Source organism: Xenopus laevis, chromosome 9_10L (genome assembly GCF_017654675.1).
Source record: "Xenopus laevis strain J_2021 chromosome 9_10L, Xenopus_laevis_v10.1, whole genome shotgun sequence".
Classification (NCBI taxonomy): domain Eukaryota; kingdom Metazoa; phylum Chordata; class Amphibia; order Anura; family Pipidae; genus Xenopus; species Xenopus laevis.
This window is the reverse complement of record NC_054387.1, coordinates 18538620-18561449: the sequence shown is the minus strand read 5'-3', so window position 1 is coordinate 18561449 and position 22830 is coordinate 18538620. Positions and strand designations below refer to the sequence as shown.

The 22830-nt window shown below is 43.8% G+C and overlaps 3 protein-coding genes across 4 annotated transcripts in view; 2 read left to right on the top strand and 1 right to left on the bottom strand.

The window, feature by feature from the left end:
• The window catches only part of LOC108701997 (traf2 and NCK-interacting protein kinase), a 1005599-nt gene that overhangs the window by 588023 nt on the left and 394746 nt on the right, over positions 1 to 22830 (top strand). The window lies entirely within an intron of this gene.
• Positions 1 to 22830, bottom strand: part of LOC108700953 (helicase with zinc finger domain 2-like) — a 32634-nt gene that overhangs the window by 3985 nt on the left and 5819 nt on the right. The window contains exons 3-14 of one of the 2 annotated variants that reach the window (XM_041577441.1): positions 20755 to 20938; positions 18831 to 18938; positions 17431 to 17957; positions 16327 to 16956; positions 14817 to 15603; positions 14486 to 14561; positions 3828 to 7209; positions 2803 to 2888; positions 2204 to 2332; positions 1510 to 1665; positions 1027 to 1168; positions 131 to 247 (exon numbers count right to left, since the gene is read on the bottom strand). In XM_041577441.1, coding sequence (XP_041433375.1) covers positions 131 to 247; positions 1027 to 1168; positions 1510 to 1665; positions 2204 to 2332; positions 2803 to 2888; positions 3828 to 7209; positions 14486 to 14561; positions 14817 to 15603; positions 16327 to 16956; positions 17431 to 17957; positions 18831 to 18938; positions 20755 to 20938 — 6324 coding nt within the window. Of the gene's footprint in view, positions 1 to 130; positions 248 to 1026; positions 1169 to 1509; positions 1666 to 2203; positions 2333 to 2802; positions 2889 to 3827; positions 7210 to 14485; positions 14562 to 14816; positions 15604 to 16326; positions 16957 to 17430; positions 17958 to 18830; positions 18939 to 20754; positions 20939 to 22830 lie in introns of those variants that run through there. The other variant, XM_018235025.2, reaches the window with a different exon arrangement.
• Positions 8722 to 13388, top strand: LOC121398324. The gene is made up of 2 exons (XM_041577461.1): positions 8722 to 10398; positions 12803 to 13388. The coding sequence occupies exons 1-2, from the start codon at positions 9489 to 9491 to the stop codon at positions 12808 to 12810; spliced, it is 918 nt and encodes a 305-aa protein (XP_041433395.1). The 5' UTR covers positions 8722 to 9488; the 3' UTR covers positions 12811 to 13388.

Here is a 22830-nt window from a genome sequence, read left to right as displayed (position 1 = left end):
TAAGTTATATTCTGCGCATAGAAAGATTCTATATGCACTGCTTTGTACAGGCAGTTACGGGCTCAGGGTGGGTTATTAGGGACAGACAGAGACTGACACACAGACTTGCCCCCACCCCTTAGACTCTTACTCAGCCACTTCCTCGGGGGTGATCATATCTCTGTTCTGGATCCGTCTGTCCATCAGTAGAATCTCACTGGCATATTGATTGGTGGGCTTCCGGATCAGATGGTGCAGAGTGATGGAACTGTAAACAATCAAGGTCATTCTGTAGCCAGCAAAATCTTCTCCCCCTTTATCATCCTGCAAAACTTATATACCCACAAAACTTTCTCCCTTGTGTCAAACTGCAGCGCTTTTCCCCATATATCATCTTGTCGAACCATCTCCACCTTTATCATCCTGCAGAGGCCTCTCACCCTATCATCCTGAAGAGCCTTTTCCCCTCTATCATCATGCAGAGCATTCTCTCCTCTATCATCATGTAGAGCTTTCTCCCCTCTATCATGCCGCAGAACCTTCTCACCCTTAATCATCATGCAGAGATTTCTCCTCTTTATTATTCTGTAGAGTGTAGAGCTTAATCCTCTTTATCACCCTGCGGAGCTTTCTCCCCTCCATCATCTTGTTGAGCTTTCTCACCCATTATCATCCTGCACAGCTTTTGCTATTATCCTGCAGAGCCTCTCCCTCGATTGTCCTGCATAACCCTCTCCCTGTCTATCATCCTGCAGATGTTTCTCACTTTTATCATTCTGCTTTTCCCGTTCTATTATGCTGCAGAGCTTTCTCATCTTATCATCCTACAGAGCCTTCTCTCCATCTATCACCCTGCAGAGACTTCTTATTCTATTATCATGCATTTTCTCACTACACCATTGTGAAAATCTTTTTACTTATCTTGCAGAGCCTTCTTCCCCTCTTTCATCCTGCAGAGCATTTCCTCCTCTATCATTTTGCAGAGAATCATTCTGCAGATAATTTCTCTCTATCTAGCCACAAAATCACTACCATTCTGCATCTCACCTGAGCTGTGGGTTGAGTTTTCCCTCCCTCAGGTATCCAGACTTCCGAAGACTACTTCCGGGATATGGAAATTCATCCAATTCGATCTGCTCACTGTACACACGTAAAGGGCGGAGTTTGCTCTGGAATGGGAGGAGCATCTCTAGGCAAAAACAAAACTGCTACTTTATTTACTATGTAACAGTGTATCATCCTTGGTATGGCATAATAAAGCTAACACAGAGGTTAATCTTGGTGAGTACATCACCCCATTTATCTACATGAACTACACTGATTGACGTGACCATACATCAGGGAGTTGCACCAACAGAAGGTAAAGCAATTTGTATACACAAGGCGTAAAATCTTGTTACAGTCCTTATGGGCGAACACACTCAAGAGTGGCCCCTTGTTGTTAATTTCTTACAGAAACACTTTCCCCATCCCCCATAAACTCACCCCTCACCCAGTTTGTTCCTGCCCCAGTGCCAGTGCTCCCCTTACCTGCAACAACATCGACAGACTTATTGGAGGGGCCACAGTACATAAGGAGTCTTCTGTCCAACCCCTCCCCTTCCTGATCAGATTGCAGACCCTCTTTCTGGTTCATCTGGTGGAACCAATAAAGTATATGCACCCCTACAACAGTCTTTCCTGTACCTGAAAGAGATAGAGAGTGACTCCGAGTGAGCATTCATACTTTGGGAAAACCCAGCCCTGAAGAGAGAGAGCCTAGATCTTGAGTGAGGGATAATAAGAGCATGCTACAAGCCTAATGCATCACAGAAACACTAGGCGTGTTCACCTTGAAATTCAATTTTTTGCAACTTGTCACTTGGTTTTCATGTGGAATATTATTTTCCTTCCTCTTTTGCTCTTTTTTGATGGGCATCACTGATCCTGGCAGACAAAATCTATTGCTCTGTGTTATTGTTTATTTTTCTTCTTTATTATTCTATTCAGGCATCTCCCATTCATCTTGCAGTCCCTTATTCACATCACTGTCTGGTTACTAGAATATAATGGACTCTAGCAAACTGGAGAGCCACTGAACAAAAAGCTAAATCATTCAAACACCCCCCAATAATTAAACATGGCCAATTGCAAAATCTCAGAATTTCCCAGTCTGCATCATGCTAACATTTAGTTTAAAAGTGAACTAACCCTTTTATTGCTCCATTTTCAGCATTAAACTTACCAGGTGGCCCTTGTATGACAGTGAATGGGCCCTTGAGTGCAGACTTCACAGCATCTCTCTGGCTGCGGTTCAACCCCCTTCCAAATCCTGGAATATCAAAATCCCTCTGATTCTGAAACTTGGTGTTGTCTGTGGAAAGAAGCAACAGCAGTACTGATCCATGCTCAGTCTCATCCTAATCCATATGAAGTCAACCTCTGCCACTGACATCCTCCCTGCTGCCCACCACCACCTTCCACTGGCTTGTGTGCCATCACCCGCTGCTTGCTGTCAACCACCCCACTCTCAATGTTGTTTGCTGCCAGTTGCCCCATCCCCAGTGCTACATGCAAAGGGGGCTCAGCAAGGCAGGAGCAGTGGCAACATTTTGCACCCCCTCAAGTTGCCTCCAAGGTATCTGCCTGCCTATAGTTCTGGCCCTGGTTTTTGTTCTGACCCACACTCATTCCTCTACTGAACTTTACTCACTCCTATAATGACCCACTCATCCTTGTACTGACCCACACTGATTCTTTCATTTCCCCTTACACCACATTAGTGCCCTGTTGGGGCAGTGCTACTGGAGTTAGCAAGCCAACCAATTACCAGACAATACTCACCAGTGTCAGTGACCCGTTTCCCAAGTACAATGTTCTTCGCTAGTTCTGATGCCTCCTTTAGCTGATCCAGTGCAGCCTCCTTACGTCTGAGAGACAAAGGGAGTTAGACAATCACTCTGCTGTATTTCATGGTACTCGTGTAATAGTCTCTTCTTCCTTTGCATGGGAGCTGTATTTCCTTATACTAGAGTTCCTACCCACTTATATTTCTCTCTTGCCTAGCCGGTAAAATGCCAGTCCTGACCAGGGCTGGTATTACAAATTTACCAGCAATGTACTTGCTTGTCTCTACTTCATTTGCAATGGGGGAGTGTAACATAGTAACATAGTAAGTTAGGTTGAAAAAAGACACATCCATTAAGTTCAACTTTTTATGTCTATAAAACCTGCCTAACTGCTAGTTGATCCAGAGGAAGGCAAAAAGCCTCTTTAATTTGTCTCAGAGGAAGGAAAAAATTCCTTCCTAACTCCAAGATTCAATTGGACCAGTCCCTGGTGTCGCACAGTGTCTGGGAAAACGCTAGAGGGAATGTACATATCGGCCAGAATGCTCTATGAAACCCAAAATAAATAAAGCATTAGCAAGATTATTATTGGATCCCCTTATATATTTCTACACAGTTATCATATCCCCCTTTAAGCTGCATTTCTCCAGCATAAACAACCCCAACAGTCCAGTCTTTCTTCATTACTGAGACTTTTCCTACCCTTTACCAGCTTGGTTGCCCTTCTTGGCACCCTCTCTAATTTAATAATATCCCGTTTGAGCACTGGAGACCAAAATAGCATGGCATATTCTAGGTGGGGCCTTACCAGTGCTCTGTATTGCCTGTTACTTGTGACTGTCTCTACTTCCTTTACATGGGGGGGTGTATTGCCTCATGTGTCAATACCTCCTGTGCATTTGCCAGTATTCATAATGCATATTGCATGGGGTTTGAGGGTTTCCATATGCATGATACAGATATATTGCATAAACAGTAAGCATGTATTACAGAATCTGCTAACACCCCTATTTAACTTACATGTCTGGGAGGAGCTTGGGGATAATTTCTATGTTAAAGTTGTTTGTGCTGTGTAGAACGGCCTCTGGGATCTCTTGATTTGGCCTTTGGTGGAGGTGAAAACTAACGGTTCCACCATGCTCCTCAGTCACATGATTCGAGGCATCAGTCAGGCAATGAGCTACCCAGGTGTATCGGTGCAAATCCATGGGAGACTGTGGTTTCGCCACTTGTAGCCCCTCCATGCGCAGGCACAGGTAACAATTCCGGAAGTCCATGTCCAACTCACAAGATGAAATGAGGGGCGGGGTGAGTTTAAAGGACCCTTTCTTTGGCAGCCCCCCTTCTGTCTTGTTTTTGTTCCACCTGACTGGCACATTCCTTAGCAGAACAGCAGCCCCTTCTCTGACAGCAGAGACTGCAGCTTCCATTGCACAGAGAGGATACCACACCAACTGGTACTCATGAGAATTCCTATAGCGTTGGAGAGGGGCGCGATGTGCCCGGCTAGAGAAGCAATCAACTGGGCTTTCAGAATGTTCCAGACAAATGTGGATGCCTGGTATTGGAGAGAAGAGCTGGGGCTTTGGCATGGGTATGCCACGTTCCAGGGAGCTGCACAGCTGGACAGGTAAGGCCTCCCCAGGTTTCAGTTCTAGTGTCAGATTGGTGTGATGCCCACAGCTGCTCTGCTGCATCATGGAATTGGGCTCTGCCTCCTCCACCCCCTTTTTCAGGATGCACAGGGCCTGTGTGGGATCACTTATACTCATAGCATACACTGCATCATACCAGGCCCTGGCACTGAATGTAGTGACATCCCTACACAGTTTGCTCTTTAGGGGCTTTTCCCGGAAACTCTCATAACAATACACCCTGCGACTCCAGGACAAGCAGACCCCACCAGAGATGTACTTGGGCTGTTCTGACAGCTGCAGATGCCGGTATTCTACCTTCAATGGAGTGGCCAGAGAGTCCCCATCCATTGGGAAAACTACCTGAAAGTTATTGCTTTTGGGATCTACAGAGACCACCACAGCCACTTTCTGCTGAGCTCTTCCCTTGAGTGAAAGTGCCAGTTCCAGTGCCAAGCCCCTTTTTTCATAGGATGTTGCCTGATGCACCTTCCTCTCAAAGTGATGGCACAATAAGTCTATATCCATGCAGGAAATTGAAGGTGTAGATCCCAAGAGGATGCCCTGGAGGAGCCTTTGCACAACAATATCCAAATATCTGCGAAGTGGAGAGGATGCCCATGTATATGCCCACAGCTGGAGGGAGTAGTGGCCTGTGGCATCGCTGGTTCCAGATCGGGTGATGCTTGCACGGCCTAAATTTTTGCGGAATTCCCGCACAGCATGGCACAATTCTGGGTGCAGATCATCAGTTAACAGGAGGTCACTGACACCATCAAAATCATTTCTCGCTGCGCAATCTTCTATTTGCTGCCACACAGAGGTAAATACTGTAATTTGCTGCTCAGTGGTAGGGCTTGGGCTTTCGGGCACTTCCAATAGGTGGTGGGAAAGGTATGAGGAGAGAGGCAGTAAGTGGCTGAACCTATCTCTCAGTTCTTGGATCTTGTGCAGGGTGGGAGGCGCTTGACATCGCACTGGGACCAGATCCATTAATGATTCTTTACCAGTAAGGAAATCAGCCACCCAGCTGTTATACAGAACCATCAACTCCTCAATCATCATTTGGGCTTTTCGGGCCCCAGGAGGGCACTTTTCATCAGGCTGTTTGTAAGTGGCAGCTTCCTGAAGGCGGTGACCACGATGAACTTGGGAGAAATGCCAGCATACAGCCAAGCAGTCCTCTATGCTGCTGAATGCCAATGGCTGCCTTTCTCGGGCACTAAGGATTGCGTTTGCCTCATCATAAGACAGCTGGCGGTCAGAACAAATAAGAGTCTGGCACAAGTGTCCCTGTACCATCTGATCTGTTTCCTTCTCCACTAGTACAAAGAGGGATAGTGCCAAGCGATCACAGTTAGGCTTCAGGCTGCAGTGGTCAGAGCAAATCTGCATGGGCAGCATATGGATGGCTTCTCGATTTGGGGAGTAAAATGTGACCCCTCTTTTCCTGGCTTCTCTGTCCAATTCGCCTCCAGGAGGAATGACACTAGCCAAATCAGTGATGTGAACCCCAATCTCATAGTGACCATCCAGTTCTTGCACAGAGATGGCATCATCCAGATCTTTGGCTTCTCGGGGATCCACTGTGAATGTAAGAATGTTCCGGCAGTCTCTGCGATCTGCCTCCCCCTGGGCTTCACCACACAGTCTGGAAGATTCTTTGGATGCCGTAGAGGGGTACTGCTTGGAATCAGCAACTCCAAACTCAAAATCAAGTATCTGAAGAGCATCGTCCATTTGATGGATGGAGGGCAGGATGCGAGTTACGATCCCCAGGGGATAGTAGAATCCCTGATTCCAGCAGATGACTTGCACCAGAAAGAGTTGGCTCCTGCGCAGGTCATCTGTCAGCCGCTCACAGTTTACTGTGCGCATCTGCCTGTTGGAGTATTGCCGGATTGGCACACACAATGGTTTTCCTTTCAGAACTGGACAAAAGATCTTGGTAATTGATTTGTCGACAGGGACCATGATGTTATAGTCAAACGGGTCCATAAAGCACAGAAAGCGCCGATTTTCCTCCGTTGCTGTCAGCACCCCGACAACTCTTCCTGCCCTTGGGTTGGTTTCTGGCAACACTTTGACTACAACTTCGTCTCCGCTGAACGCCAATCCACAGTTGACCCTGCCATTAATGTTAATGCGACACGGGGGGCAGTCTGTTAGAGTCAGAGCGTAACCACGGTCAAATTGGTCCTTGTGCATGAGGCACCTTTTGTACACATTGGGCTGCATCAGAAGGTACTGCTCCAGCTGGTGCCTTGGAAAGTCTGTGTAGGTTTCTCTCCTGTCCCTGGAGTCAGCCTCTGACCTGACTTCCAGCATGCCCTCCTCAGATACAGTCACACAGGCCTCCTTCTTACAGTCTAGCAACTCTTGTAAAATGGAGTCCTCACATTTCATGTCTAGCTCTGATATCCAGGGCTCACTGTCCTCTTCATCTTCTGTGGGCTGTTCCCTCCAAAGCTGCAGATTACACACCACTTGCTTGATCTCTTCCACGGTGAGACCAGGAGGCTTGGCACTGCCCTTTTCCACACATTCCCGCAAGTAGCGCCTCCATATTCGGCTGCATTCACCAAAGGAGCACAGGGCCACCATGTCTCCTACTACAAAGACCTGAGAGCGAGCTCTTGTGAGAATTGTGTTCAGAATGCGAGGGTCACAGAAGAAGGCCAGGCTAAAGGAATAGGGACATGAAGAGAGGCAAGGGAGGCTGTCCACTGTATGAACTGTGCTCAGGATGATGACACGGAACTCACCCCCTGCAAAAAAAAAGCAGTGGAAGTAACATAAGAATGTAGTTATGGGGTGAAGTAAGGAGTGAAAGGATGGACTGATGAAGTGGATTATACAGTGACAGCAAGGGACGGTATTTTTTTTTTTTTTAGAAAGAGTATAGATTGTAAAGAAAAGCAAGCTTTGTACTGTAAGGAACTGTATTTTACAGTAAGGGAGTGTATTGTACAGTAAGGGAACGGATTGAACAATAAGGAAGAGTATTGTACAATATTACAGTATTGTACTGTAAGTGTATTGTACAGTAAGGGAGAGGATTGTACAATACACTTACAATGCAATCTAAAATTGATATAGAAAAGGATATTGCAGCAAGCAGTAAAAAAAATCCAAAATTATTTTTTAAATATGTTAATAGTAAAAAAATGAAGCAGGAAGGGGTGGGACCCTTACTATCAGAAGGGGGTCAGCTGGTTGATGAAAACAAAATAAAAGTGCAGATTCTGAACTCATATTTTTCATCTGTCTACACAACTGAGGAACCAGTAAGTGAAGGTTTCCTTCTTAATAGTACCAATTCTAGTAATACAACTAATGATGCATGGTTCACACATGAAGAAATTCAAGAGACTAGAACATGGTAAGATTAACAAAGGTCCAGGGCCAGATGATATTCATCCCAGGGTAAGCTTAGCTCTGTGATTGCCAAACCTCTTTACTTAATTTTTCAGGATTCATTGAGATCTGGCATAGTGCCGAGAGACTGGCGAATTGCTAATGTGGTGCCTCTATTCAAAAAAGGATCCCGTTCTCAGCCTCAAAACTATAGGCCAGTTAGTCTGACGTCAGTGGTAGGAAAGCTTTTCGAAGGGTTAATAAAGGATAAGATACTGGACTTCATAGCAAATCATAATACTATGAGTTTGTGCCAGCATGGTTTTATGCGTAATAGATCTTGCCAGACTAACAATTTCTTTTTATGACAAGGTAAGTAGAGACCTCGATTCTGGGATGGCAGTGGATGTGATTTACTTAGACTTTGCTAAAGCATTTGATACAGTGCCACACAAAAGGTTACTGGTTAAATTAAGGAATGTTGGCCTGGAACATAGTATTTGTACCTGGATAGAGAATTGGCTAAAAGATAGACTACAAAGAGTGGTGGTAAATGGAACATTTTCTAATTGGACCAGTGTTGTTAGTGGAGTACCGCAGGGCTCTGTACTAAGTCCCTTGCTTTTCAACTTGTTTATTAATGACCTGGAGGCATTGAAAGTATTGTTTCTATTTTTGCAGATGATACTAAATTGTGCAGAACTATAAGTCCCATGCAGGATGCGGCCACTTTGCAGAGTGACTTGTATAAATTGGATATAGAAAGCAATCCAGCAGCACACTGATTTTTTATGCAATAAGTGATATTATTTATTCAGCCCATATACATACAAGAAAAGGGCAACGTTTCGGACCCCACTGGGTCCTTTGTCAAGCCTAGTGATCAAATACAAACACAGTGTTTTATAGAGTGCATATTGGGAGTGGCCTGTATCTCCTCCCCATCAATTGACATCAAAATGAATCAGGTGAAATTTAAATACTTGTAAGTGTCCATTTAAAAAGAGTCTTTTTGTATATGTCCAAACATCTGTGCATTCAAAATATAACAGTACTGTGGGATGGTCCAGACCAATTAGTAACTTAAACATAAACATTTAAGTTACTAATTGGTCTGGAAATTTTACTGAGTGCAGACTACTACACCTGCATATGAATCTCAGGGAGAGCTGAGTACCATGTGCAACAGCAGTCACTAAGCGTCTCAGGTAACACTAGACCATCCCACAGTACTGTTATATTTTGAATGCACAGATGTTTGGACATATACAAAAAGACTCTTTTTAAATGGACACTTACAAGTATTTAAATTTCACCTGATTCATTTTGATGTCAATTGATGGGGAGGAGACACAGGCCACTCCCAATATGCACTCTATAAAACACTGTGTTTGTATTTGATCACTAGGCTTGACAAAGGACCCAGTGGGGTCCGAAACGTTGCCCTTTTCTTGTATGTATATGGGCTGAATAAATAATATCACTTATTGCATAAAAAATCAGTGTGCTGCTGGATTGCTTTCTACATTGTATGCTGGACCCTGTGGGCAGGAAAGGGTCAACCAGAGCAAGCACCTGACACCCTGCATAGGGTTATTGTGAAGGGTCGAGCACTCCGAATTTTGCAAATACTGATTGATTTTCCTGCTAGGAGCAGCACCCCTTCTAACAAACCTATAAGGTTATCTCGATGTCGCAAACCAGCCCGGTAACCCAGGACACAACTTTTGCCTACACGGAGGCAGATGCAGCTCGAATTATAGGAACTGACTATGGCAACAGCTCCTTTCTTACGCTGCCTACAGGGGATAATCTGGCAAGAAATCTGGAGAAAGAACGCAAACGCCTGATTGGTTTGGAACTACACACAATCACTCTGACTGAATATTACAAGTCTAAGAAAATACCACGTGGCCTAAGAGTGAGTTTAAGGCCTACTATCTTTCAAGATAATGCTGAATTTGCACAAAGATACGAGCAGATCATCAACAAATGTTCCTTTGATATCCTATTATTGAATATTGAATACCTGCAAGCTTCCATTCCAGAGACACGCACACGCGTGACTGAACTTGAAAAGAAGCTAAGAGAGACCCTGCAGCCATCAGAACTAAAGAATTTACTGACCCGTACAGAAGACAGCATCCAGCGCCACAGGAAGGAGATAGAAGATAAAAAACGCTCCAAATACCAACGCGATTCAGAAGATTACAGACAGGGGAGAGTATACCAGTGGTCCGGACGCAGCGGTGACACACGTCGCGAATTCCCGCGAGAGTACCCAGGCGCCTACGTGAGGAACGCTAGTCGGCAGAGACCACGTGAGTGGCAGAGGGATTGGACAGACAGACAGCAGCAACCACGCGGTCACGACCGCACAGACTACGAGAACACGCGGGACACGGCGGCCTACGACAGTTCGGCATCCACATCTTCTTCTTTTTTAGGGGAACTCCCGCCCAACACCGCAAGAAAACGAGAAGAGGAATCAAGAGACGCAGCCAACGGGCAGAGATCCAAAGAGAGGCAGCCCCACTTCCAAACATCGGGACAGAGGAGACAACCTTACAGATCAGCGAAACGGGACAATCACAGGAGACGTTAGTATATAACATCTCTGATACAATGTTGTCTACTACCCAATTAGCCATGTTACAGAAAGGTCTCTCTTTTTGCCCTACTAATCATTGTGACACATATCACTTAGATATAGAATTACAAAAATTTTTCCGTAACCTGCGCTTGAAAAGTCACTTTTCTAAAATGCCGACTAATTTTACAAATGTGTACAGTAATACTGGACAGGGACATTCACAATTATCACTTAAAAAGTTGGGTTTAAGGAACAAAAGTACATATATGCCGCCATCTAATGATAATGTCATAGAAGCCTATGTGAAATTAGTATCCAGTGATGTGGAAAAATTAAAGGCTAAACTGAAACGAAATCCCCATATGGATTATCAAGCTAACTTAACACAGAAGGAAAGATTATGCCTGAAAGAACTAAGGGAGAATAGAGACATAACGATCAAACCAGCAGATAAAGGGGGAGCCCTAGTAATATTAAATACAGGAGAGTATATGACCGAGATTTTACAACAGCTAACTGATACAGAGGTGTACAAGGGAGTTAATAGTAATCCCCTGACATCCATACAAGAATGCATAATGGACAGGGTGTATAGAGCACATGAGGATAACTTAATTGATGATGATTTGAAAGAATTTCTTATTAAACAAGATCCTATCACCCCTGTATTTTATACATTACCAAAAATACACAAAAATTTGAGACATCCTCCAGGCAGACCAATAGTTGCCGGCACAGATTCTGTCCTAAGCCCACTGGCCATATTTTTGGACAAAGTTTTTCAACCTATAGTACAAACAACCAAATCCTATATTAAGGACACTACACATTTGTTGAACATTATTGCCACAATTTCCCTCCCAGATCATGACATACTACTGTGTAGCTTTGATGTCACAAGCTTGTACACCTCCATCTCACATGAGTCAGGATTGAAGGCAATCAGATACTTTCTTGAACAAACAGAACACTCTATATCGCAAAAGGACTTTCTGATAGATCTATTAGAAATTGTCTTACATCAGAACTATTTTCTCTTTGGGGACCAATTCTACATCCAACAAAGGGGGACCGCCATGGGTAGTAACGTTGCTCCCACCTATGCTAACTTGTACATGGCTTACATTGAAGAGAAGTTTGTATACATGAATACATTATACCAAAAGCACTGTCTACTATACAAACGCTATATAGACGATTTGCTAATCCTATGGGATGGAGATGTTAAAAGCCTTGAACTGTTCAAGGATTTTATGAATAATATAGACACAACACTCAAGTTCACCCACAACTTCCATACCGATACCCTTAATTTTCTGGATGTACAGTTAACCAGACGGGGTGCTAAACTCGAATCAGATTTGTATAGGAAGAACACAGACAAGAACAACCTATTACATTTTCAAAGTTTTCACCCACCTTCCCTAAAGAAGTCTCTACCAACAACACAGTACACAAGGGTTAAACGAATTGTAAGCGATACAAATGTATGTGATGTCAGATTGGCAGAAATGACAGATCGCTTTTCACAAAGAGGCTATCCAGATAAGGTACTTAAAGATGGGTTAGGAAGGATCAAGGATATAGACAGAAAACTTCTTCTACACCCAGACAAATCTACCAAGAAAGAGGGCGATAGGATGGTTTTCGTCAGTAAATATACAAGTGCAAGCAGACATGTATCCAAAATAGTAAAAAGACACTGGCACCTTCTTCAAAATTGTCTTCCCAATATTTCACAATTTCAACAACCCCCATTAATAGCATACCAAAGGGGCAAAAACATAAGGGACCAATTGGTGAAAGCTGACATCGGCCCCCAAAAGAAGGGTTTCCAACGATTTTTACAGCACCCAAAATTCGGCACTTTTCCCTGCCTACATTGCACCCAGTGCAATTCGGTCACAAAAGGTAATCACTTTTACCACCCACATACTGGTAAACAATTTACCATTGATCACTACTTCACCTGTGAATCATCTTTTGTTATCTATTTATTAAAATGCCCCTGTGGGTTAATTTACATAGGGGAGACTACTCAAAGAATTCGTGATCGGATTTCAAAGCATAAATCCACAATTCGCAAAGAAATTACCACTTTACCGGTGCCCTACCACTTCCACCAGGCCAAACACTCTATAAGCCAACTCAAATTTCAGGTCATAGAGACCGTTGACGTGCCAAGAAGAGGTGGAAACAGATTACTTCAATTAAAATACAGAGAAATGTACTGGATACATAGATTAGATACACTATGGCCACGAGGCTTGAATAGAGATTATACCCCTGGAATGTTTATGTTTAAGTAAGTTGTAGGATACATACAATGTTGTAACTATTGTGTTCCATTTTCTAATAGTTTTGTTTTTAATATGCTCTTTTTAATATGCTCCTTTTCTTCTTTTCACAAGGTTACTAATTGGTCTGGAAATTTTACTGAGTGCAGACTACTACACCTGCATATGAATCTCAGGGAGAGCTGAGTACCATGTGCAACAGCAGTCACTAAGCGTCTCAGGTAACACTAGACCATCCCACAGTACTGTTATATTTTGAATGCACAGATGTTTGGACATATACAAAAAGACTCTTTTTAAATGGACACTTACAAGTATTTAAATTTCACCTGATTCATTTTGATGTCAATTGATGGGGAGGAGACACAGGCCACTCCCAATATGCACTCTATAAAACACTGTGTTTGTATTTGATCACTAGGCTTGACAAAGGACCCAGTGGGGTCCGAAACGTTGCCCTTTTCTTGTATGTATATGGGCTGAATAAATAATATCACTTATTGCATAAAAAATCAGTGTGCTGCTGGATTGCTTTCTACATTGTATGCTGGACCCTGTGGGCAGGAAAGGGTCAACCAGAGCAAGCACCTGACACCCTGCATAGGGTTATTGTGAAGGGTCGAGCACTCCGAATTTTGCAAATATTGTATAAATTGGATAACTGGGCAGCAAACTGGAAAATGAGGTTCAATGTTGATAAATGCAGGTTATGCACTTTGGCAAAAATAATATAAATGCAAGTTATACACTAAATGGCAGTGTGGTGGGAGTTTCCTTAAATGAGAAGGATCTAGAGGTCCTTGTAGATAAGAAGTTGTCTAATTCTGGGCAGTGTCATTCTGTGGCTACTAAAGCAAATAAAGTTCTGTCTTGCATAAAAAAGTACTCAAGGGATGAAAACATAATTATGCCTCTTTATAGGTCCCTGGTGAGGCCACATCTGGAGTATGGGGGGCAGTTTTGGACTCCAGTCCTTAAGAGGGATATAAATGAGCTGGAGAGAGTGCAGAGACTAAGTGCAACTAAACTGGTTAGAGGGATGGAAGACTTAAATTATGAGGGTAGACTGTCAAGGTTGGGGTTGTTTTCCCTGGAAAAAAGGTGCTTGCGAGGGGGACATGATTACACTTTACAAGTACATTAGAGGACATTATAGACAAATAGCAGGGGACCTTTTTACCAATAAAGTGGATCACCGTACCAGAGGCCACCCCTTTAGACTAAAAGAAAAGAACTTTCATTTGAAGCAACGTAGGGGGTTCTTCACAGTCAGGACAGTGAGGTTGTGGAATGCACTGCCGGGTGATGTTGTGATGGCTGATTCAGTTAATGCCTTTAAGAATGGCTTGGATGATTTTTTGACAGACATAATATCAAAGGCTATTGTGATACTAAGCTCTATAGTTAGTATAGGTATGGGTATATAGAATTTATGTGAAAGTAGGGAGGGGTGTGTGTATGGATGCTGGGTTTTCATTTGGAGGGATTGGACTTGATGGACTTTGTCTTTTTTCAACCCAATTTAACTATGTAACTATGTAACTATGTACAGTAAGGAAATGGATTGTACCATAAAAGGATGTAAGGAAGTAAATTGTACACTATGGAAGTGTATTGTATAGTAAAGGGAATTGATTGTACAGTAAGAAAATGGATTATACTGTAAGGGAATGGATTCTGTATTAAGGGGAGAGATTGTGCTTGATTGTCTAGGAAGGGAATATATTTTACAGTAGGGGAATGGATTACACAGTAAGGGAATACACTATCATTTTGGTGGTGGGGGGGTGGACTTACCAATAATGTTCTGGTAGTCTGTCACAGTAACCTCTGACCACTTTACTTTGCGTAGTTCCTGACGTATCAGCCTGACCTGTACAGGACACAGAAGAAAGAGTTGGAGGAAGTGGATTGTACAGTAATGGAGTTGATTGTACAGTAATAGAGTTGATTGTACAGTAAGTGAGTGGATTGTACAGTAAGTGAGTGGATTGTACAGAAAGGGAGTGGATTGTACAGGCATAGGATGGGTAAGGTGACAGGAAAGGGAGGAGGACAGAAAGACTGATGAAAGCTATAGGGAAGGGACAGATACAGACAAGGGTGGACCCAGACTGGACACAGTTACCTGGCTTCCTTGGGATATTACGCAGATGCTGCTCTTGCTAATTGGCCCCCAGTGCTTTGGCCATTGGTTCAAGACATCTTTGATCACTTCTAAAATTTGCAGCACCTCTGAGTGGTTCACCCAGGAATTGCCTTCGCGGGTACATTGTCCGTGTGCATGGCAAAGCCCAAGAGCATGATGGCCAGATGGAGGTGCAATGTTTTCAGCTTCACAGGCTTCAATCACATCCCCCCGCCCAACATAGAAGCACTTGGACACAAAAGAGATAATGGCGGTAGCAGAACGGTAGTTTTGGTGGAAGATTATGCGTGCCCCTTTGGCCACTGAAGACTCGTCCCATTGGTAATGTGAGAAGAGGCGAGTAAGTAGCGTGTGCTCCTCTCTCCCCTGTTCACCTCCTCTGTAAAATAGTCTGGGGCTTTCCTGCATGTGGTCTCCAGCAATCACCACCCTGGTACAGTGGTCAGCCAGTCCCAGAGGAATCAAGGCTTCAGGTTCAAGCATCTGAGCTGATTCATCCAGGAGAATGTGGCTGAAGAACCCCCGTGGCACATCCAGATCACGAGCGATAACAGCAGTAGTTACAACGATACGGTGGCGTTCCAGGAGATCCCTTTTTGGAACCAGAAATGCAGCACCATCTTGTGTCAGGGGGCAGTACTGCAGTGTGACACCATCTGTTCTGTTTAGGGGGCTAAGTTTGTATTTCACCCTCAGGGGCGTGGCTTCAGGGTGGCCACTGCTCACATATTGGTGGAAATGGTCTCGCACATAGAGATCAGCAGCGCTGCAGAGACAAGACAAAAAGGTTTGTGAACACAATAACAGTGTATGAGGTTAAAAAAAGACTCCCTCAAGGCCACAGAGCTGATGCCAAGGGAGAGTAAAGATTTATATTAGGGCTCCAACTAGCCATCCTAATTTTCAGCAGCCGCTCAGACTGGACATCCCGGGTTATTTACAAACACAAGCACAATGTGAAAAATAAAAAATATATACCCTAATCCCCATGTTTTTTACCCACAATGCAATGTTTTCCCCCAGAATTACAGTGTATTACAAGTGCCCACAAAACAGTGAGCATCATTTGATGAGGAAGCAACTTAATATCTGCACTGGTAAATACTGCAGGCATTGGTGGCAATAATGGGGCCCTCTTATCTGGTGTGCCAGTGCATGGCAGTATGATGTCCTCAAGGCAGGATCCCCTTGCACCCTGTACTTTACACTTTGCACCTTATGCGAAAAGCAATAAATGTCAATTTAATGTCTACACTCATCTAACCTGCCCTTGGAACAGCTTACAAGAACTGCCTCTGCCATCTACTGGGTAAAAGTGGTATCGCAAGAGATGCACTCAAAACTGGGCTTGCTTTATCAGCATCTGGCACTGTTATTGTCAGTACTCATATGAGTAAATTACTCAAAGTGTGTGTACATTTGTTAGACAATAGGTTAGTGTGCTACAATAGCAATAAATAACCCAGCTAAGTGTGGGTACATTTCCTACCTGTTATTGTGGGTGCAGATTAAGACCCGGGTGCCAGGCTGTTTGATGACTTCCAGTGCTGCTTTGGCCAAAGTAAAGGTTTTGCCGGTTCCAAAGGGCCCATAAATAAGAAGAGGGGGGACCTGTTCTGTCCCGGGAGCTGACCCACAAATGTAGGAGGCTGCTAGTTGCTGCTTGGGGTTTCCCCAGGATGGGGACCCCTGAGTGCTGGGCAGACAACATTTAAGCAGTTCAGGGAGAACCAACCTCTCCTGCAGGAGCCGATCCACTGCCTCATGGTACATACAGAACTGCAGGCGGTCCAACTGGAACTGGATCTCCAACTCAGTGCTGGTTCCATTCTCCAGGCCCAGATCTTGGCAGCACCTTTCTGGTATCTGTAGCAAGATAATGTTCTCCAGGCCAGAATTGGTATCTACATACACCTCATATACCTTATTGCTGGTTTGTGGAACGGGAGCAATGAGAGCATTGCTCACAGATCTGTGCAGTAGGTAGCCTTCTTCTGAGTCTGGGGTTATTCCATTGGGAAAAGGAACCAATGCATAGAGCTCACCCTGAGGAGCCACTTTCATTCCCTGAGAACTCACCACCATCTTGCTCAATGTCAAGGAAACCTTCAGGTTCAACCTGGAAGAAAATGCAAAGTGTGAGATCTGATTGGGTCATATTTATGGACAACTTACCCTCAGTTCTCAACCTACTATATCATCTCTGCTCTGCCCATTTCCGTTGCCTCCACTTCTATCATCTGCCCCTCTAACATAATTTATTCAGCCTTTTTTATATGTCCCTATGCCATGTTCACCAAATACCCTCTGCTCTCTGCCTTCAACCCACCCATAAACATCCTCATGTCTTCTTTCTACCCTATTCCCTCTCCTCCCTATACTCTATATCTCTTCTCCATATATCTCCTTTCTGCCCATCTACTACTCCCCCTCCCCCAGACACCATCTCCTCTCTAACCCTTTACACCCTCCTCTCAGATACCCTCTTGTTTCTGCCCATCTATAACCACCCCTGCCCAAACACTATCTCCTCTCTGCCCCATACACCCTTATCTTAAATACCCTCTCCTTCTGGATCAGACCCAGTCCACACCTTGAAATGGCTTGTTCCCTCGCTGCTTCCTCTCTCAGTATTGCTGCATGCATTTGCTCCCTGTAGTTCTTTGTAGTGACCATCTGTCTTTGAGGTCCAGGATGCTGATGGGTCTGACTCAGGATCGGCTGCTGATACAGTAACAAGAGGAGCTTCTCCTCCTGTGTCATCTCTTTGCATGGTATAAATAACTGTTTGCTGGGGTGCCAACGCTCAGAGGAGGGCAAAACCTCTCTCTCTTGACTTGAAGGACTGTCCTGTTGGATTTCTGCATTCCCTTCACCCCCAACATGTAGGAAGATCTTCTGCAGCAAGACAGGGCGTATGCCGAAATCCAGTGCCACCCACTGCTCAAAAACTCCATAGACAGTGGCCTCCACAGTGACTCCAATTTTATAATGCTGGGGTTCCCTTACATGGAAGCTGCTCCCCCGGGCATAAGAGCAGGAGTCTGGCAGGCCTTGGGCTGTTAATGAGAAGGTGGCCCCAGGATCATGCTTTAACAGAGCCACATGGATCAGATGCATCTATAGGTACACAGGATTTGGTAAGACCATGGTACTTCAATACAAGTACAAGCCTGCTGGCACAGTCACAGCCCAAATCTACCTTTATTCACTTTTATACCTTTAAGTCACACCCCAATCTGCTCCAGTCACACTCCAGATCTAGTTCTTCTGCCCCAGTCACACCTCTAATTCTAATTCTACTTTTCCGGCCATAACCCCAGTTTACTTCTGCTTCCCCTTTCCCACCTCAGAATTAGTTCGACATTTAAATGTCTGGCAGGCCTTGGGCTGTTAATGAGAAGGTGGCCCCAGGATCATGCTTTAACAGAGCCACATGGATCAGATGCATCTATAGGTACACAGGATTTCCCAGATCAAGAAACTGCCTCCAGACTCCAGAGACTATCACCACAACTGCCTTCACGCACTCCAGAGGCTGTTTCCAATGCAACTGCCCCCACCCTTTCCAGAGACTGTCCCTACTACAACTGCTTTCACCCATTCCAGAGCCTATCACAACTGCAACTGCCTCAACCCACATCAGGGACTGTCTCCACTACAACTGCCTCTACCCACTCCAGATATTGTCTCCATTGCAACTGCCTCCACCCACTCCAGGTACTGTCACCATTACAACTGCCTTCACCCATTCCAGAACATGTCCCCACTGCAACTGCCTCCACCCACTCCAGAGACTGCTTATACTACAAGTAACTGTGCCTCTCAAAACACTCACTCTATTCTAGTCTGTACTCTTGTTGGGTCACTGCCTTTAGTATGCGACCCACTGTACCAGCCCAGCCAGTGGGTCCCAGAAGGAAGTAAATGTTCTGTGCATTCCTACAGCCCAAACTATGGTTCCCTTTGTACCCATACCCTCTCACATGTTACCTTGGTGTGAACTGTAAGTTGCCATTGTTTCTTTGCGGGCTTCTGCTGGCAGTGAGCCCGTAGCGGGGAGTCATATGAAACATCAACCCCTTTAACTTCTGCAGAAAGCTAAAATGAGATGAGTTTTTAAAAATTACCCTTTATTTGCATATAAAAGAGGTAAAAATGTAAGTGATTACTTGGTACATACGGATTTACAACACCCAAAAACACCTAAACAAAGATTTTTGGGCAAACCAGTTGTGGGTACCTTCCCTTGTATGTCATGCCAAAATTGCAATAGTATCATAAAAGGAGATACAGTACTGCATCCAACACAGGGTTCCAAATTACAGGGGTATTTTAGATGTATGTCTAAGAACGTAATATACTACTGAAAATGCCAGTGCGGAAAGGGTTATGTAGGAAAAACCAACAGAATGGTAAGGATGCATCACAGCTCTACCCAGTAATTCACAGACAAAGATTACCTCTATAAGTCAACATTGGGCAGAATGCAAACATAATCTAAACACAACTACGATGGCAGTTCCTAGACGAAATTAAAACTAATTATGTGAATATCGATAAAAAACTTCTCCAAAGAGAGTGCTTTTGGATCTGGAGGCGAGATACTCTGTCCCTGAAGGGATTGAATGAAAACTGGGGTTTGAACTGTTTTTTATAAATGATAACAAATCATAATTATGATAATACATTTATTTATAAATATTTATTTTGCAGCTTTAAGGTAGAACCCTACAGTATACAAGTGAGGTAGAGGCATCCTTCTTGTGCTCTTTTCTAGTCAGTGAGTAATTATTAGGGAATTGTATTGATTTTATCTTTTATTGATATCTATTACAGGTGGGATAAGATGTACACATATATGTAATTTTTTGGGGATGATAATTATTCACATGAACATTATTTATTGGCAAGATAAAAGAACAAAGAACACTTTGTTGTATAAGGGCAGGACTCCACGGAGGATTCGGCCGCAATCCGCCTCGCTGCGCAAAAACGCAGGCATCCAATCGAATGCGACGGAAATAAAGTAGCTATTGTCAGATCGTGTCGCATTGTTGATGCAACGCGATTGTCGGATGCGGACACAGCGTGCACACGTTGCATTAACGCTGCAACACGATCCTAGTGTCTAATACTATGTGATGTTGCTAGCATGATTATGACTGAATGCAAAATGGACAATTTTTTTAAAAACCTTTTTTTCTATATAAACTTGCTGACCACCACTAGGGGTCGCAATTTCTGTGCCTATAAACATGCATAGTCTCTCTGGTTTATTGTCACTGAGAAAGGGCCCAAAACGTTTGATCATTGTGAAGCGTTCATTCAGTGCACCATGGAATACATTTTGGAACCCCCCCTCCCCCCCGTTTGCAGCAGACAAGGTATTGGCATTCACTTTTTCTAAAACGAGATGAGCCCTGAAATCAGTACTGGGGGTAAGAGAAACCCAGCTTGTTCACAGACATACTGTATATATGGAGAGCCTGGCCTCTCGTAGACAGGGGATTGGGGGACTTGTAGCTTAACAAGGGTGGGCAGGTTTGTCTGACCCCCAGGCAGCAAACTGGATGTTATTAGGTATCATTACCTACAGAAAATACATGGGGGTGAGTTGGAGTGGCTGGGTGAGTAGGAGTAGAAGGGTGAGTTGGAGTGGCTGGGTGAGTAGGAGTAGAAGGGTGAGTTGGAGTGGCTGGGTGAGTAGGAGTAGATGGGTGAGTTGGAGTGCCTGGGTGAGTAGGAGTAGAAGTGTGAGTTGGAGTGGCTGGATGAGTAGGAGAAGAAGGGAGAGTTGGAGTGGCTGGGTGAGTAGGAGTAGAAGGGTGAGTTGGAGTGGCTGGGTGAGTAGGAGTAGAAGAGTGAGTTGGAGTGGAGGTGGGTGACAAGGGTAGTTGGGGTAAACATGACTCACCACAGAGCAATCGCCACCACTGAGCTGATAATCGTGCACCAGCCTCTCCTGATATGACTGAAGGCCCTCCTGCTGCAAGATCTGCCTGTTCCATCTGCTGACCCGAACCCGCATAATCCATTCCTGCAGCTCCTCTGGGCTGTGCGCCCTCTGGCAGCCATTGCCAAATATGCAGACCTGGGGGCTGGATACAGAGTGCGGGGATAAATGTAAAAAAAGGGGAACGTAAGTGGGTTACCAGATCATGTGAAATATCAACCACCCATATGGAATATCCAGTGGGCAGGGCTGTGCCAACTGCACTTAAATAGAATGCCAACAGTACCAATTATACGGAACCCATAGGGAAGGGGCAATTACTGCACATGTCATATAAAAGAGAGGACTGCAGAGAGACCAAGAGAAAGTGTAACCCAGGAGTAAAGAAAAGGGATAAGGAGTAGTTTAAAGGGGTGGTTCACCTTTAAGTTAACTTTTAGTATGTTAGAGAATGGTCAAATCTAAGCAACTTTTCAATTGGACTTAATTTTATAATTTTACTAATTTTTAGTATTTGCCTTCTTCATCTGACTTTTTCCAGCTTTCAAATGGGGGTCACTGACCCAATCAAAAAACAAATGCTCTGTAAGGCTGCACATTTATTACTACTGCTACTTTTAATTACTAGGGATGCACCGAATCCAGGATTCGGTTCAGGATTCGGCCTTTTTCAGAAGGATTCGGTTGAATCCTTCTGCCCCGCCGAACCAAATCCAAATCGTAATTTGCGCGGGGAGGGAAATTGCGTGACATTTCTCACAAAACAAGGAAGTAAAAAATGTTTTCCCACCCCTAATTTGCATATGCAAATTAGGATTAGGATTCGGTTTGTTATTCGGCAGAATCTTTCGCGAAGGATTCGGGGGGTTCGGCTGAATCCAAAATAGTGGATTCGGTGCATCCCTATTAATTACTCATCTTTTTATTCAGGCGCTGTCCTATTAATTTCCCAGTTCCTTATTCAAATAAACGCATGATTGCTAGGATGATTCGAACCCTAGCAACCAGATTGCTGACATTGAAAACTGGGGGGGGGCTACTGAATAAAAAGCAAAATAACTCAAAAAACAGGAATAAAAACAACTAACAACCAATTGTAATTTGTCTCATAAGGTCACTCTCTACATCGTACTAAAAGTTAATTTAAAGGTGAACAACCCCAATATTTAGGGGCAAAAGTGATGGGTGGGCAGAGCTACGACTGTAGCTAGCACATGTTACTGCATAAGAACAGATGACCTACATGTCCCCAGGGATTACCAGTCCTCAACAAATATAACATCTCAATATTAATCAGTGCACTATAAGGCCTCTTCTCTGTCCCTTTAAAGGGAACGATCTCCAACCTTATCCTGTTTTTGCATAAGGAAATAAAATTGAATATACATTAATAATTTACAGTAGTTTTAAAGTTGTTGTCTGGCAGCTTATATTCTTTGCAATGCTAGCTCTGACTCCTAAATAAATGTAGCAGAAGTCAACTGATTACCAGTAGTGAATAATACATTGTTTCAAGAGTTATAACCAGAAAACAGAAAGGAAAAAACAGACACTGCTTTCAACAGCAATTTACACATAAATTTACACATTGAATTTATTTAATTCATGTTTCCTCCAAGTCTAGTAACCCATAGTAATCAGTAAGCTGTTTGTTTTTACTCTAAAAACTCAAATCAGATGTTTTCTCCAACTTTAGTAATTCATAGTAACTAATCAGTAGTGATGAGCGAATCTGTCCCATTTCGATACACCGAAAAATTCTGCAAGAAAATTTGCAAAATGTTGAAATTTCGCCAAATGCATTGAAGTCAACAGGTGTTTTTATGCGCGACAATTTTCTCACTCCAAATGCATTAACGGCAATGGGCATTTTTTCTTATGGCAACTGTTTTGTCATAATGCATTAAAGTCAATGGGCGTTTTTTCTTATGGCTACTTTTTTCTCCAAATGCATTAAAATCAATGGGCGTTTTTTCTTCTGAGACTTTTTTGTCCTAATACATTAAAGTCAATTGCTGTTTTTTTTTATGATGACTT

Excerpts from the sequence above, each read along its gene's own strand:
- LOC121398324 (XM_041577461.1), top strand. The coding sequence starts at position 9,489 with ATGTCGCAAACCAGCCCGGTAACCCAGGACACAACTTTTGCCTACACG.